At 41.7% G+C, this 17,980-nt stretch overlaps 1 protein-coding gene across 3 annotated transcripts in view; it reads right to left on the reverse strand.

Moving 5' to 3' along the window:
- The window catches only part of COG5 (component of oligomeric golgi complex 5), a 405,205-nt gene that overhangs the window by 190,127 nt on the left and 197,098 nt on the right, over window positions 1-17,980 (reverse strand). For all 3 annotated transcript variants that reach the window (XM_056573589.1, XM_056573590.1, XM_056573588.1), the window contains exon 7: window positions 1,748-1,878. In XM_056573589.1, the coding sequence (XP_056429564.1) occupies window positions 1,748-1,878 (131 nt within the window). The remainder of the gene's footprint in view (window positions 1-1,747; window positions 1,879-17,980) is intronic.

The raw sequence follows: 17,980 nt of genomic DNA on the forward strand, positions 1-17,980 counted from the left end.
TCATTTCATTCCCCCTTTATTACTTTCTGTGCAAATTCCTCAACCTCTCTTTACCATTACAAACCCCCCACCCCCGGTGCCATTTCTTTCCCCCATATAACCCCCCTGTGCCATTTGGTTCCCTCTTAATCCCCTTGTGCCACTTTATTCCCTCTGTGCCCTGTACCAAATCATCCCCGCCTTAGCCCTTGTGCCACATCAATTTTCCTCTTCCCTACAACCCCTGCTGTTCTTCTTATCTGTCCAGTAAGTCCTGACACCCTCTTCTTCACTCACTAAGAGACTGTGAGCAGCACCGACTGCCAGCAGTGACAGTAAGCACAGTGCAGAGGATGTCAGGAGAACATCTAACCCGCTGTGAGCCCCTGCATCTGAGCCTGCTGGTCAGGTAAGAACAACAGGGGAGGATGGAAGGGGAAAAGTGATGTGGCACATGGGGTAAGGTGGGGGGGGGGTGATTTGGCACGGGGGGGATAAAGGAGGAATGAAATGGCATAGGGAGATAAAGGGGGAAAGAAATTACACAGTGGAACAGAAGCAGGAGACCACTGTTTAAACAGTGGTGTTCTGGTTCTGTGCTGGGGCTCCTGCAGGGGGGGTGCAGCGGGGGCCAGGGCCCCCTAGAGTATTGGCTGTACCCCCCTGATGGCGGCCCTGTGTACAAGGTAGGGCCGGCACATCAGCCTGGTTGTCCCTTATCTCGAGCATTTTGTCCCCTATTGGGTGTGTCCACATCCGCTACTAGTAGTGTCCCCTATTCAGAGGGTGCAAATACATTAAGTGTTATGGGCCTCTGCCTGGGAATAAAAAACTGTCCGCTGTTGGAAGGTGTCCCCTTTTGGGAGGAGTCCGCTAAGGGAAATTTCACTGTGTATATAAAATGGCAGCACCAGTTCTACTTACCTTGCTTGGATTAAATTAGCCAGCCTAACTTTTCCCTTATGTTATTTTTGGTTTCTTTGTTAGGGTAGCCTTAAACTGTTCTTTACTCTCTGGAACTTTGGCATGCACCTGTACTGCTTTGTTTTATGAGCCTGTAATCTGCTCATTGTACAGCAAATTTTACATTGACCTTTAACCTCTAATTTTTAGCATTTTCGTTTTTTTACTTCTAGCCTTTTAAAACACATGGGGGGGGGGGGGTTTAACAAAAAGTTTAGGGCCTTCTTTGGTGTAGAAAAGTCACAGAAATGTCTCTGTTGCCCAAAATATGCGTGGCCTTTTGCCTTTGGCTAAAATGATTTTTACACACTTTTTCCTTTTTTACATTTTTATTAAGAGTGACTTTTCTTTAAAAAAGTCACAGAATAATAGCAATGCCCTCAATTAAACTACAAACATACACCAGCCGAGACCTGGCTTACAGAACTGCTGTAGAGACCATTTTGAAGAAGTCACACAAAAGTGCATCGGGGGAAAAAGTCACAGTCGCAGAAAAGAACACCACAAATAGTGTTCTGAAGCAAAATTTTATAAATGTACTAGCATCATATTTATCCTGCACCTTCCTGCATTTCCTGCACCATTTATTCATTTGGTGAAAACCTGCCTATACATTCCATCAATAGAGCCTAATAAGGAGAGTTTTTTTTTGTTTTGTTTTTTTGCACAACCACTTGTAATTTGTAATGTGATCTTTCATTATGCCCAAAAATTTTGTGGGGAGAAAAAAAACAAACACAAAAAAAGAAAACTAGTACAAATAAAATGCATTGGTCTAAAAATAAAAGTAAAAAGGAGTATTTACCTGGGTTTCAACACCCTGCTCCAGCAGGCGCTTTGCTTGGTTTTCAACTTCAAGGCGTGCTCTACCAATGAACAGCAGATCATTCTCAATAACTTCTATTCCTGAAAGGTCCACCCCTTGAGAAAGGTAGTCTGAAAAACAGATTGTTTTGTATGATTAAATGTAAAATAAATACAAAATAAATGACAAAAATGTGTTGCTTCCTATTAAAGAGTTTAACCTATAATGACAACTTATACTCGGCTATCTTCAGCAATAGCATAGACTTTGAATGAAGTGTGATTGCGCATACTGAAATGCTGCTCCATTTAAACAGGGGCACTTGGGACCCTTGTATTCATGATCATGGGGGTCCTAGCTGTCAAACCTTAACCTATTAACAGTTGATACTGTCATTGTGGGGAAACCATTAAAAGAGGACCCAGCTAATAGATTTCTATGATTCAGGCAACTAAACTGTGTGAATAACAACCACTGCAGGAATTGTAACGGCAGCCATAACCATAAATGTACCCACAAGTGCTTGTTTAGCCAACAATCAACCTGTATACATTATATATTCCTTGTGTTGGAACTACTAATCATAGGGGAATTTTAATGGAGCAGAACTAAGAAATAGCCAGCACTGAAGAAAATAGGTAACACGTAAGCATTACCCCGGGATGGAGGCTTAAAGATGACCTGACATACAGTAGCTTTATTATGAACAAAAACATATTGGCCCTCATTTACTAAGAGGGTCGGGTTTTGATTTTGTGGGGTTTCCTTTAGTGGGTCATGTTTTAATTGGTTATTTACAGTGTAACTTTTGTTAGGAAATTTTGGCACAGATTTGGCGCACGAGACAACTAATGTGCATGGCAAAAATTAATCCTTAAAAAATGGCCTTTCCCCACATTCAACATTTGGCGATTCAAAACAATTTATGCCACTATGGAAATTTCATAATATTTCTATTGTTTAAATTTTGAATATTTCATGATATTTCTATGACGTTTAAATTAGGGAAAAAATAATAATAACTCTACTCACATTACAAATAGGGAAAATATTAACAAGATAACATCATCCTAAAACATAATCCAGCAACATTAAAAAGGACAAGAAGTTAAGCGAGTGGTTAATTTTCTGTTTGTGTGTTGCTTTCTCACCTATTTGTTTGTTTTTCTGTTCTATTTCTTCAGCTATGTCAGATATGTTCCCAACAGAAAACTCTTAATTTAGTCAGAAAAGTTGATAAATATGTGGGTCTGTATGCAAAATTGAAATCACAGCCCTTTGGTGGCATTTATTTTGGGACATGCAGGATTTCTGGCACATGTTGCTTCAAGATTGCAGAAATGTCGCACTAAGCACATGCGAAAACACCATGACCAAACCCTGTACTAAATTCCTTGCCAATTCATAATTTTATTACACAGACATAATGTTAAGCATAACACCAAAAGTAATAAGTATAGTGAATGTATATAGTAGTACTGGTTCCAGAGAACTTGACCTTGATGCAGGATCCACGACACAAACTGACATACATTTTTATACTGATGAAAAGAACCTAAAATCAATGCACTAGCTAAGCAACAAATCTAAAAGAAAATATACAGTAATCACAAGATCACCAATGCCAGCATTAAATGGGTACTCCGCCCCTAGAAATCTTATCCCCTATCCAAAGGATCCCAGCGGCGGGCCCCCCACGATCAGACATCTTATCCCCTTTGGATAGGGGATAAGATATCGAGGGGTGGAGTACCCGTTTAAGAGTAATTCTAACTTATAATGAAGAGTGGATATCAAGCCTCTAAATTAAGTGGTAGTAATGTGAAGTTAAGTTAGTTAAGGCTTACTGATAGCAATTCTTGTGGGGTCCCAGCAGTCAGACCCCCACTGATCGACTTCTTATCCCTTTTTCTCTGGATGAGGAATTATATCTTATCTTGGAATAACCCTTATAAGGAAGACCATACAAAGTTTGCTATACACATTAGATACATGTCAGCTTAACTTAATTTCAGCAGGACCAGCTGACCATTTAATGTTTATGGTGGCCTCTCCATGGACAGAAGATGTTTGAGATGACAATCTCTGTTGGATATCAACTGCCAAATCTTTTTGGTTTCTGGGAGATAAGCCCCTGCCAGAAGCTCACCCCCTCTCTGCATTGAAAACAAATGCTTACACACATATTACACATATAGCCAGCTTTAGAAATGTTGTTGCCCAATCCAACAGTTATATTATGTGATTGGAAAGAGAGGGTGATGTTACCAAAGCTTAATAATAAAATTAAAGGGGTAGTTTTATTTGCTACAGGGTCTGTAAAGTTACTGTAGTTCATAATATAGCGTCTATATCTGTGTTTGATGGTGGTCTCGCAATTCTTCTGTGATTTTCGCCACAATATTTGTTTTTAAAAGCATACAAAATTACTCAGGTCTTATGTTTTTCCAGGCTGCAGTCTTGTCAGTGCCTGTCCTGCTAAAATTGGTGGAGCAACCACTGGGAGGGAGAGAGATCATTCTGCAAATAATTGTATTTTTGCAACAGCTGTAGGCACACTGGTTAGAAAATAAAGGTCTTTTGAATGGAATGCAGCTCATTTGTGTTTTAATGAGTGGGGTGGCTGATGTGTGGGAGGGAGGAATGTAAACTCACACTTAAAAACAAGGAACTATGGGATTTGTAGTTCGAGAGAATGAACTGAAACAGGGAATACCCAGTTCAAAAAAAGATAGCCACGTCGTCATGGTAATTTCACAACATAGCCATTTACCCCAAGACAAGCACAGATCCTTCCTAAGCAGATTAATTTTCCACTTGGTCTTTTTGAGCCAAAATGCAGTTTTTGAGCCAAAATCAGAAGTGGATCCATAAGGGAGGAGAAGTGTAAGTCCTTCATTTATATGTCCTATTCATTTTGAATACAATTCTGGCTTTGGCTCAAAACTGCCAGAAAAAAAAACAAGTGGAAACGTAGGCTAACTGTCTGGCAAAATCACCTTATGATGGATAACCACTTTAGCCATAAGATCTAATCAACTAACAGAATAAAGGAAATTTTTAGAGGAAAGCCATTTTATGATTTTATATTCCAAAAGGCAACGTTAACAATAGTGTTGAAATATCAAATGACGAAACAATTTCAGGATGTCTTTAAGCTTCACATTTACAAAGGAAAAGAGGCCTTGAAATCCCTTGTGATACAAGGAATTCTGTCAAAGAAGTTTATGTCTCTATCTGTCTGTTACATAATAGTACTTCTTATTTCCCTGGCAGACACCTCCAGAACAAACGATCAAAAGATGAAACTGAAATAACTGGTGAATTTAGCTGCAAAGCATGAAAAGTCTATATGGCATATAATCTGAAAGTTTACATTAAGAACCATGTCCTTTTCTTTTTATTTACATTTTAAAATTTGCGGACAGTATAGATTACCATCAATATAAAACCAACAGTGAATCTATAATTTCATATGCAGACCAAAAAAAAAAAAAAGAGACACTTAAATATTACTACACATTTATTAAGATGCCAGTCAGAATGTGCATCATATACTCAATATTCATCACCACTTTTCTATTCTAATGGGCTTAGTATATAGGTCACAGTACAAGTTATTAGGAGGCCACACACACTGTAACACAAAGAAGAAGAATCATTTGTGTCAGAAAAAGCGTCAGGCATGGTAAATACCATTCTGGAACACAAGAAGGTTTTCTTTTCATAGTAATGTATGTCAGACTAACATTTTCATTTATATATCTTGAAAATGCTTCAGTGAAAAAGGGTACCTTGTTGTGTAAGGAGAAGTAGAAAAAAATTATGTAGTGTCTATTTGTTGGCCTATAATTTTTTTTCTTAGTACAGCAATACATTATCAGATGGTCTTACACCAGGTTTTTACTCTATTATGTATGCCAGCCAAGAGACCACATGAGTAGAATGTTTCTACAAATATAATGACAGTCATTGAAAAGTAAGGCGGCTTTGTATGAGCACTTATTGCAAGTGTTTCTTAAGATGACTAATGAGATGGTATTAAACCTACCAATTTCAGAAAAATACCAAGACATGTTAACAAGCTGACAAGCAAGATTTAATGGCTCTCTTAACACACTATAAAATAGAAAGAAATTAGGTATTATTTGTTATGTTTTACAAAAAATATAATGAAAATGGCAGACTGAATCAATGTAACAAGTTGTACTGCTTGACTATTAAGATCGCTCAGCAATGTTTGAGCAGTCAAAAGTAATTAAAATAGGTTTTCTAGTTTGGACAACACTCTAGATCCAAATGCTACAGCAAGGACAGCACTCTGAACTACAACCAATGGACACATACCAATTTAAATTGGAGGCATGTAAAGCCTTACTAAAATTAAAGGGGTACACAGGTGGAAAACTTTTTTTTTTTTTTTAAATCAACTGGTGCCAGAAAGTTAAACAGATTTGTAAATAATCCTTACAGTACTTATGAGCTGCTGAATACTACAGAGGAAATTATTTTCTTTTTCAAACACAGTGCTCTCTGCTGACATCATGAGCACAGTGCTCTCTGCTGACATCTCTGTCCTTTTTAGGAACTGTCCAGAGCAGCATATGTTTGCTATGGGGATTTTCACCTACTCTGGACAGTTCTTTAAATGGACAGATATGTCAGCAGAGAGCACTGTACTCGTGATGTCAGCAGAGAGCTCTGTATTCCAAAAAGAAAAGAATTTCCTCTGTAGTATTCAGCAGCTAATAAGTACTGTAAGAATTAAGATTTTTTTTTAATAGAAGTAATTTACAAATCTGTTTAACTCTCTGGCACTAGTTGATTGGTGAAAATTCCTTCCCGACTCCAATATGGCAGTCAGAATAATCCCTGGATCAACGTTCTGTCCCTATATATCTAGTATCCATAACCTGCAATGTTATTACTCTCGAAAAATGCATCCAGGCCCCTTTTGAACTTTCTTACAGAGTTCTCCATGACCACCTCCTCTGGCAGAGAATTACCATCTGTGCTGGTGTAGAAACCTTTTTCCTCTAAACGTAGAGGATGCCCCGTTGTTATAGATACAGTCCTGGGTATAAATAGATCATGGGAGAAATCTCTGTACAGTCCCCAGGTATATTTATACATAGTTATTAGGTCGCCCCTAAGCCTTCTTTTTTCTAAACTAAATAACCCGAATTCTGATAATCTATCTGGGTACTGTAGTCCTCCCATTCCCCGTATTACTCTGGTTGCCCGTCTTTGAACCCTCTCCAGCTCCACTATATCTTTCTTGCACACTGGTGCCCAGTACTGTACACAGTATTCCAAAAAAGAAGGAGATGTGATGTCAGGACCAGAGATGGATCATGACCAGGAAGGTTGAACCACTGTACCAGCTATTTTTGCTGCAGACCCAGGCGTTCTTGACGTTTCTGCGAGTGAGCAAAGATGGTGGTGCAGTGGAAGAGAAGTCTGCCGGAGAGCAGAGAAACAGTCCAGAGACTGTCGGGGGACTACCCTGAGGCCCAAGGGGCCAAGATCCTGGCGAAGGGGATGACAACCCCTAAAGGAGGAGAAGAGTTGGAACAAGTTGGCTTGAAAGAGCAGGAAGCAAAGCAAAAATGAGTTTGCGGCTCTGTAGGATGAACTGTCCCGCTCCCAGGATCTTGTGACAAGCAAGGAGAGAGAATTTCCAGAGTCTGGCAAAGCAGGTCTCATTCAAGGATGAAGAAGTGAATGTCCTGTGTGAGTCATTTCTGGCTCTACAAAGTGATTACAAGGCTAGGTTGGTAGCCAAAGAAGAGGTGGAGAAGGAGAAAGTAATAATGGCTCATAAGGGGCAGAGCCTGGAGGCGCAGAATGAAATGCACGTTAAGTCTCACACAGCTACCTTGGATTCACTGGGAACGCAGTGCTCTGAACAAGAGGCTCAGCTAAAAATCTATGAGCAGAAAGTGTCCAATATGGCATAGCTGAATAAAGACAATGAGCAGATGAGAGAAGAACTGCTGTCCTTGGGGGATACTGTCAAAAACTTGACAGAATTGCTGGAAAGAGAGAAGGTGAACTCTGCTATGCTCAAGAGTGAGCAGCAAAAACATTTAAAGCTACTGGATACTGAGATGCTTTCTCTAAAAGTGGCGGAGTCTAAGCAATGGACTCGAGAAATGGTGGAGTCTGAAGACCAAGAATAAAGCCGTTTACAAGGAATTTGTCAAAGGTGACCAAAATTCTTGTGCTTGGTGGCTGATGAAAGTGCAAATGAAAGAAGGGTGTGCCATTGAAGTGGTGCATATAAAATCTGCTGAAGAAGTGAGCCAAGTGCCTCAAACCTGTTGGACAAACTTGTTCAAGGAAAAGGAAAGGCAGTTGGACTCTGCCTTTTGAATACAAGTACTCCTTCTTGGTGGTCTGAGCAGAGGGGGGGGGGTGATATGTGACAGTGTGGCAAGTAAAGGGTGTATTTCCCTAGCTAACCATGGAGAAACCGCCACCTGTGGCCTTATTAATGAGGTAGCAGAAAGGGGAAGTGTGTTTAAAAAGAAGACAGACACAATACTTCCCTAGAAGACAGCAAGGTGGCTGAGGAACACACAGCCCGAGCTGTGAGTGGCCCCAAAGAGTGGTGTGGACGAGACACACAGCAAGAGGTGTGTGAACAGGGAGAAGGTTGCAGGAGGCATAAGTTTAACTGGCCAGGAAAAGCCCACCAGTTGACAGACAGGGCATGCTGGATTGTTTAGTTAGTGACTGGACGGTCTAGGGTTTTGTTTGTTCCGGTTATGTTATGTTTTTATTTATCCTGCAACCTGTCTAATAAAGCTGGTGAGGGGCTGGACTTGCATAAAGTACTGTTTGCCTGCTGATTGAAGTGGAAACATGTCCTGTGGCGGTGTCAAGGACAATCCCAGAGCTATCCCAAAGGAAGAAATCCTTACACCTTCTACAAGGTCATTAATGAATATATTAAATAGAATAAGAAACAAGACTGACCCCTGTGGTACCCCACTAGTAACAGTCACCCTATCAGAAAATGTACCCAATCATTTTATGTACCAATCTTTTATGTGGCACTGTATCAAATGCTTTGGAAAAATCCAGATATACGACATCCAGCGATTCCCCTGGTCCAGTCTAGAGCTCACCTCCTCATAAAAGCTCATCAGGTTAGATTGACAGGACCGATCCCTCATAAACCCATGGAGTCATACATTTATTTTTATCAATATACTCCAAAATAGCATCTCTTAGAAACCCCTCAAACAATTTACATACAACCGAGGTTAAACTAACAGGTCTATAAATCCTGGGGTCACCTTTTGATCCCTTTTTAAATATTTTTCCACCACATTTTCTATGCGCCAGTCCTGGGGAACATTCCCTGTCACTATAGAGTCTTTGAATATTAAAAATAGGGGTCTGTCTATTACATTACTTCATTCCTTTAGAACACGGGGGTGAATGCCATCTGGACCTGGTGATTTGTCTATTTAGATCATTTGTAGGCAGCACTGTACTTCTTCATGGGTTAGACAGGTGACCTGTACTGGGGAGTTTGCCTTATCTTGCTGTATTTCTCCTGGCAATTAATTTTCCTCAGTGAATACAGTGGAGAAGAATTTGTTTAATATATTTGCTTTTTCCTGATCCCCGTCTATAATTTCTTCCTCATCATTTTTTACAGGGCCTACACTTTCATTATTGACCTTTTTGCCATATACATATATATATATATATATATATATATATATATATATATATTATAAGAACATTTTGGGGTTAGTTTTACTCTCTTTGGCAATGAGTCTTTCCGTCTCCATTTTTGCAGCTTTTATCTGTTTTTTACATATTAAAATTCTTCTCTATAGCTTTTTAATGCATCTTCACTGCCGTCCTGTTTTAGTAGTTTAAATGCTTTATTTTTGTCATTTATTGTCCCCTTAACATTTTTATTCATCCACATAGGTATATATATATATTTTTTTTTTTCTCTTCACTATATGGATTGGAGTTCGTGATTAAATATTTCATCAGACAACATACATACAGTACCTTAGAAGAGGAGACTGAGGACAATACTGATGATGTCAACTGAAGTTTATCAGCATATATAATAGGATTGTGCGGACACGTTACAATATACAGAGCATGTGGACTGTATGATGGCGATTCATATTTTTTATATTTTTGATATTATCTTTGTTATTTTTGCACTTTTAAGAGCACATTAAAAGTTATGTTTTAGAGGTTCCTTACCTGGTTATTTTTTTAAATTTACATAAATACCTCTTACCGTGAGAATTTAAAATATTCTTAAAAAAGTCTCCCATTTAGTGTCAGTATTTTTGTTTTCGAGGACATTATCCCATTTTATATTGTTAAGGGCTTCTCGGAGTTGATCAAACTTTGCCTTCCTAAAGTTCATTGTTTTTGTGGCCCCTCGAGAGATTCCCTTATTGCAGAACAAGTTAGAATGTATTATACTATGATCAATATTCCCTAGGTATTCTTCTACCTGCACATTAGTTACTCTGTCAGGTCTGTTGGTTAATATTAAGTCTAGTAGGGTGCCCCCTATGGTCAGGCCCTTCAACATTTGGGACAGATAATAACAGAGAAATGTTATTCTGACAACTTGTCAAAGTATTTTAGTTTTTTTAAATGCAGAGTTATTTAATAGTGCCCATATAATAATACCACCAATAAAGAATTAATAAAGGTAACATATTCTACAGCAAAGTAGGAAAAGAAACTACTCAAACATCAAAAGTAAAAGCCTTGCTCACAACAGCTTACAATCTATGGGAAAACAGAGGTAAGACATGAGTTAATGGCCCTGATTTACTATTGTAAACCCGACATGCTTTGTCACGTTGTGCACCAGAGTCTGCTGCATTGCGACAGAAATTCTGTTTACACCAGAATTTACGCCAGAATTGAAAAAAACCCGACCAACTCGTCATTTTACTGAGAAAACACAGAAAAAGGGCTTTGTCGTTGGTAAAGGGAACGTGTATACTGAAAAGGGGGCGTGTTCCCGACATTTTCACAAAAACCCAACATATTTCCTAAGGTTTGCACATAAAACGTGGTGGATTTAAGCTTGTAAAATCCCATAGATCAGAGCAAAATGTAGGGAAGAGTGCAAAACGTAGGCAAACCTTAGTAAATACCGTGGAAAAAAAATTGTAGGGAATAAAAACCCATTAAAAAAACTACACTCCAGTCTTAGTAAAGTAAGTGTAAAGCTGAGAAGACACACATCCAGCCAGTGTCTTTAGGCACAGATATGAAGTGCATCGACTGTGAAATTTATAATTAAAAGACAGCGTTAAAGGGTCATTAGTTTTATGCTGCCCGAATCATGGCTACCTCCATACAACAGTGTATTATTAACTCTCATTTGTTGCTAAACCAGCAAACAAAGGGGCTCAAAGTCATGGGGCAGTACCTGGCACAACTCATGTATAGCATTTAAGGATGAATCATATACCATTGTAATTAAGGAGCCTGTCACAGTTTTTGGCTGCTATCACACAAGGCTGTATCTTTTGTTAAACTTTTGTAAAACTGCCACTGAAATTTTTAAGCCAAAACCAAAAGTAGATCAAAAGGAATGGGAAATATAAGGGATCAACTTATACTTCTCTTTCCTCACTGATCCACTTTTGTCTCCGGCTAAAAACAGCTACAGTAGCAGTTAAAAGAACAAACAAAAGTAAAACTTCCGTGTGGGATGGCATACTTTAGCTGTCTGTGGTTTAGGCAGCATGAAGTTGTAGACAGGTTTCCTTTTAGGTCATGAGGAGTAATGTGGAAGGGGCAGAAAACAGATTTAAATAATGTTTGCTTTAAAAGATGTACTTTTAGGGGACACTTAAAAACTGGATGTTGAAATTAATCTGTCTGTTCCAGTTCTTTCAAGAGAACAGATGCATCACAAGCAAAATCATTGAGATGGCAGTCAGGGCTCAGGTGAGCTGGTAGACGCAAAGGAGGGGAGAGATGTAGGAAGGTGCAGCACTATGAAGTGTGTGATCGATGAAAGTGATACATTTAGATTAGGATGACATGTGCCGCATTTTGCTGTGTATTTGCTGCTGCATATTTTCCTACCCATTGAAGCCAATGGGTGGCAAAATCAGCTGAAGTAAATGCCCAGCAAAGAACTGCACATTTGACCCTGTACTTAGGCTGTAATTTAATGTGGATGGGCAGGGCCGAATTAATGTAGGGGCGGATGGAGCGGCAGCTCCAAGCCCCTGCGTTAAAATAGGCTCGGCGGCCCGCACAAACGGCCGCACAGACCTAGGGCTGCAACATGCTGGGGCCGGTGCTGGCACGGTCCCTGCATGTGCATAACCGGACCCTTTACCTGCGGGCCCCATCGTTCTCCCTGCGACTGGGCTAGCAGGTGAAGGGATCCGGGACGCCAGCGGATCTGGGACACCTGTCCCGAATCTCCGAGCGACCGCAGCTTTTAACGCTGAGTGCGCCTTTAAGACGCACACAACGTTGAGCGTGCGCTCGGTGCGGCAGGTGGCGTAACAGGAAGGAGCCGGCGGCTCCGTCCTGTCACTCCAGCCCGGGCTTCCTGTGCGGCAGTGGCTCTGTAGAGGCTGTCAGCACAGGAGAGAAGAGGAGAGAACAAGAGCTGCGGGGGAACGAGGCAGATTTGAGTGGTGTTTTTGTTTTTTGCTTGGGGCATTATTATATAGGGGCAAAGTGACGGGGGCATTACTTATATGGGGGCAAAGTGACAGGGGCATTACTTATATGGGCGCAAAGTGAGGGGGCATTACTTATATGGGGGCAAAGTAATAATAAGTAATGCCGCCCTCACTTTGCCCCCAATAAGTAATGCCCCCTCACATGGCCCCCATATATAGTAATGCGCCCTCACATGACCTCCATATATGGGGGCATTGTGAGGGGGGCATTACTATATATATATATATATATATATATATATATATATATGTGTGTGTGTGTGTGAGGGGGCATTAATATGTGAGGGGGCCATGTGAGGAGGCATTGATGTGAGGGGGCATTATATGTGAGGGGGCATTAATATGTGAGGGGGCCATGTGAGGGGGCATTAATATAGGAGGAGGCCATGTGAGGGGCCACTAATATGTGAGGGGGCCATGTGAGGGGGCACTAATATGTGAGGGGCCATGTGAGGGGGCATTAATATGTGTGGGGGCCGTGTGAGGGGGCATTAATATGTGTGGGGGCCGTGGGAGGGGGCATTAATATGTGTGGGGGCCATGTGAGGGGGCATTAATATGTGTGGGGGCCATGTGAGGGGGCATTAATATGTGTAGGGGGCATTAATAAGTGTGGGGGCCATGTTAGGGGGCATTAATAAGTGTTGGGGCCATATGAGGGGGCATTATTATATGTGGGGAACATGTGAGGGGGGCGTTATTGTGTGGGGGGGCATGTGAGGGGGGCATTATTGTGTGGGGGGCATGTGAGGGGGCATTATTATGTGTGGGGGGCATGTGAGAGGGCATGTGAGGGGGCATTATGTGTGGGGGCATGTGAGAGGGCATTACTATATATGGGTCATTGTGAGGGGGCATTATTATATATGGGGGCAATGTGAGAGGGCATTACTATATATGGGGAAATGTGAGGGGGCATTACTATATATGGGGGCAATGTGAGAGGGCATTACTATATATGGGGCAATGTTAGAGGGCATTACTCTCTATGGGGGCAATGTGAGGGGGCATTACTATATATGGGGGGTCATGTGAGGGGGCATTAATTATATGGGGACCATATGAGGGGACACTAATCTATGGGGGTAATGTAAGGAGGCATTAATATATATGGGGTCAATGTGAGGGGGCATTATGTATGGGGGATGTGTACAGGGACGTTACTATATATGGGGGAAATGTGAGAGGTCATTACTATATATGAGGGCAATGTACAGGGGCATTATATTATATGGGGCAATGAGAGGGGGCATTATAATGTACAAGGACAATGTTGGGGCCTAATACTATATAGGGCACAGAAGGGACTACTATATGGAGGAGTGTAATACATATAGGGAGTTTGTAAAGAGTTGAGGACTTTGCTGTAGCGAGAAGCCTAAAATGTTTGTCTGGCAGATTCGTTGAAGACGAGAAATCTTCATGATGACCCAGGACAGATGGAGAAGAAAGAGAAAAGTGAACGACTCTGAACAGAGTAGACGCCCCTGGGAGTATGTAACTATAATCACTTATATGGTCTGCAGCCCCTGTGTACAGCTCAAATCTATTCCTGTGTAGGGTTATTGATCTTTTGTATACTGTACTGGTTTTTATTCAATAACAATATAGCAGTGTTAGTGGTAATGGTAGTGGTCTTGGTGCGGCAGAATTACTGTATATGTCCCTTGTATTGTGGTGTTATTAGTGATACTGGTCTGTGTATAGTGGCTTTTATTTCCTTACAGTATGGTGGTATTGTTTAGTCACTGCAGAAATAATATGGAGTGGCGATATTTTGTGTTTATAAAATCTAGCGTGTGCCACAGTGTGTAAGGGGCAGCCCTGGTGATATGACTGCGTAATCTGCTGACCTGCGTGCCCCACATGACATATGGGTAGCGTATGTGACTCATCCCCCCCGTTCGGCCAGCGCCCGCCAAGTTTAAAAAAACTACTGTGTGTGCTGTAGCTGCCACCTGCCTGAGGTCCTGTTGCCTGCGCACATTACGCTCTGCCTCTGCCCCAGGAGTTCCCCCAAAGGTATCACTAGTCCACCAGGCATGAATTGACTTGCCATTCAGGTGCACAGAAAAGCTAGGTGACAATGTCTCACCTAGCTTTTCCATGCTCCTGAATGGCAGGTCTGCTTATAGTAGCTATATAACATATTATATATATATAATAGTCTATAACATATAGTCAAAGCTGTCTATAATAGCTCAACTATGATAAGCAAATATGCCATTCAGGAGCCCAGAAAAGTTAGATGACAATTTCTCACCTAGCTTTTTCATACTCCTGAATGCCATATTTGCTTATCATGGTTCAGCTATTATAGACAGCTTTGACTGGTACAGGTAAAGAGTTGTACAGAACATGTAGTACCTTCCTGTACTGTAGGGGGAGCTACCAGACAGCCAGTCAGTGCATGCACTTCAGTAATACAGGGGTTTTACCAGTGAATGCCCATTCTGATTGGTCAGTTCTTCCAGCTATAGACACGTTTCACAGATCTGGACTGTCTGTACATTGTATGAGGAGTCTGGTTTCATGTTACAATGGTCCAGAAAAGACTATTGTATGTAGAGGCCATTGTAAGTTGAGGGATCACTGTATGTGTATTTAATTTTTTTTGCAGTGGATCATTGTTTTTTTTTTTTTTTTTTTTTTAACCTTTTCACTTTGATTTGCTATAATTACCATGTAATTGAGTTTGTGTGTGTTCACACATAAATACCAGTACTCTGGTCACTTTTGTATGCTTGATAAAGACTGTACAGACAGTCGAAACATTGCTTGCCACATATGAGAAAGTAAACTACACTGCTTTTCACCTTATATTGGAGTGCTGTGGGATGCTTTCTATTTGTGTCGATTACTGCCGCCAGCGATCAGGGCTGCGATTGGGCCAGCTTGCACCCACATCACCTTGAAACTGTTCGGATGTGCTGCTCTACCTTGCTTCTCCTTAGCTATCTGGCTATCTACCTAGTTAGCTAACAATCCAGTTAACAAGCTACTTACCTGGCTACCTACCTATGTCATATGTTTGTCATACGTGTCGCACATAATGTAAGTTAATGGAGTTGCACTACAACCCACAAATGGCCGCAACACAGCTGTTGGGTCACGGACACTTGTAGGCCCATCAAAATCCTCAGCACCAGGCCCATGATGCTCTTAATCCGGCCCTGTGAATGGGTAACCAGTGCTGTGACTTTACAAAATAAAGGAATTGGTATAGTCCAGTCAAAAATGAATTAGGGTAACAATATAATTTTTGCCTGTTTCCACAGTAAAATAGTAATGGTGACATGAAGGTGGGGATATCAATTAATAACAAAACCAACAGTTAACCAACAGATAGCAACACAGAAAATCAAATGCATGAATTGTTACAAAAGCTACCGTATATACTGAAGTATAAGCCGACCCGAATATAAGCCGAGGCCCCTAATTTCACCCCAAAAAAACAGGAAAAGTTATTGACTCGACTATAAGCCTAGGGTGGGAAATACATCTTCCCCCCTGTCATCATCCAGACCCCCATCATTAACACCCTCATCATCATCACCCTGTCATCATCCCCCTTCATCATCACCGCCTGTCATCATCCCACCCCGTCATCATCCCACCCCCCCTTCATCATCACTGCCTGTCATCATCCCCTTATCATCTCACACCCCCCCTTCATCATCCCCTTATCATCCCCCCCTTCATCATTCCCTTGTCATTATCCCACCCTCCCTTCATCATCCCCTTATCATCCCACACCCCCCTTCATCATTCCCTTGTCATTATCCCACCCTCCCTTCATCATCCCCTTATCATCCCACACCCCCCTTCATCATCCCCTTATCATCACACACCCCCTTCATCATCACCACATGTCATCAGCCCCCCCCATCCCTTCATCATCACCGCTTGTCAATGTCTGATACAGTGGTCTTCAACCTGCGGACCTCCAGATGTTTCAAAACTACAACTCCCAGCAAGCTCGGGCAGCCATCGGCTGTCCGGGCTTGCTGGGAGTTGTAGTTTTGAAACATCTAGAGGTCCGCAGGTTGAAGACCACTGCGGCCTTCGACATCATCCAGCCCCCCCCCTCTCACCCCCTTTAGTTCTGTACTCACCTCCGCTCGGCGGGACGTTAGGGTGCGCTGGTCCTGGCCATCTGTGCTGCAGGGACAGTCCGGTGCGGAGGGATAGTCGTTCCGAGCTGTCCATCTTCACCGGGGGGGCCTCTTCTCTGCGCTTCGTGCCGGGAATAGAGACGCTGCCTTGACGACGACGCACAGGGACATTACTCATGAACGTCCCTGTGTGTCGTCGTCAAGGCAACGTGACTATTCCAGGGCCGGGCCCGAAGCGCGGAGAAGAGGCCCCCCCACCCGGTGAAGATGGACAGCCCGGAACGGCTATCCCTCCGCCCCGGACTGTCCCTGCAGCACAGATGGCCAGGACCAGCGCACCCTAACGTCCCGCCGAGCGGAGGTGAGTACAGAACTAAAGGGGGTGAGGGGGGGAGGGCTGAATGATGTCGAAGGCCGCAGTGGTCTTCAACCTGCGGACCTCCAGATGTTTCAAAACTACAACTCCCAGCAAGCCCGGAAAGCCGATGGCTGCCCGGGCTTGCTGGGAGTTGTAGTTTTGAAACATCTGGAGGTCCGCAGGTTGAAGACCACTGAGGGCGGAGAGTTCACTCGAGTATAAGCCGAGGGGGATATTTTCAGCACGAAAAATCTACTTTTGGAGCCACAGCTAAATTCAAAAGTGCGAAGTGAAGGCATAGACTTTTTTTTTAATATTTCTTTCCACCTGTCTTTGGAAAATCTGTAAAAGCAAATTTACACTAACATTTAAATGAGTGAATGTGAATTTGCCTTTCAAATTTTATGCAGACAATCCAGCCTGTCTGAACATACCAAATATATCCTGTCTAAACATAACATTTAAGATAATTCGCACAGGCAGGATGGAAAAACTGGGGAGGAGATTCTAGAAATCATAGTCACAAAAAATATTTGGCATATTTTTTTACAAATATAAATAAATAAAAATATATTAAAGTTGTAATTAGAGATGAGCGAACTTACAGTAAATTTGATTTGTCACGAACTTCTCGGCTCGGCAGTTGATGACTTATCCTGCATAAATTAGTTCAGCTTTCAGGTGCTCCGGTGGGCTGGAGACTCTTTCCTAGGACTGTATCCACCTTTTCCAGCCCAACGGAGCACCTGAAAGCTGAACTTATTTATGCAGGATAAGTCATCAACTGCCGAGCCGAGAAGTTTGTGACAAATCGAATTTACTGTAAGTTCGCTCATCTCTAGTGGTAATAATACAGAAAATCTGAAATGGTACAAACATACAGTTACGAGAAAAAAAGTACACACTCTTTTAATTATTTGATTCAGGACATAAAAGTCCTAAAATTAGGTAACTACAACCTCAGAGGAACAACTAGATATAAGAAATTACACAATGTTATTATTTAACAAAAATAAGCCAAAATGGAAAAGCCATGTGACAA

The sequence above is a fragment of the Hyla sarda genome, chromosome 4, assembly GCF_029499605.1.
Source record: "Hyla sarda isolate aHylSar1 chromosome 4, aHylSar1.hap1, whole genome shotgun sequence".
Taxonomy (NCBI): Eukaryota; Metazoa; Chordata; class Amphibia; order Anura; family Hylidae; genus Hyla; species Hyla sarda.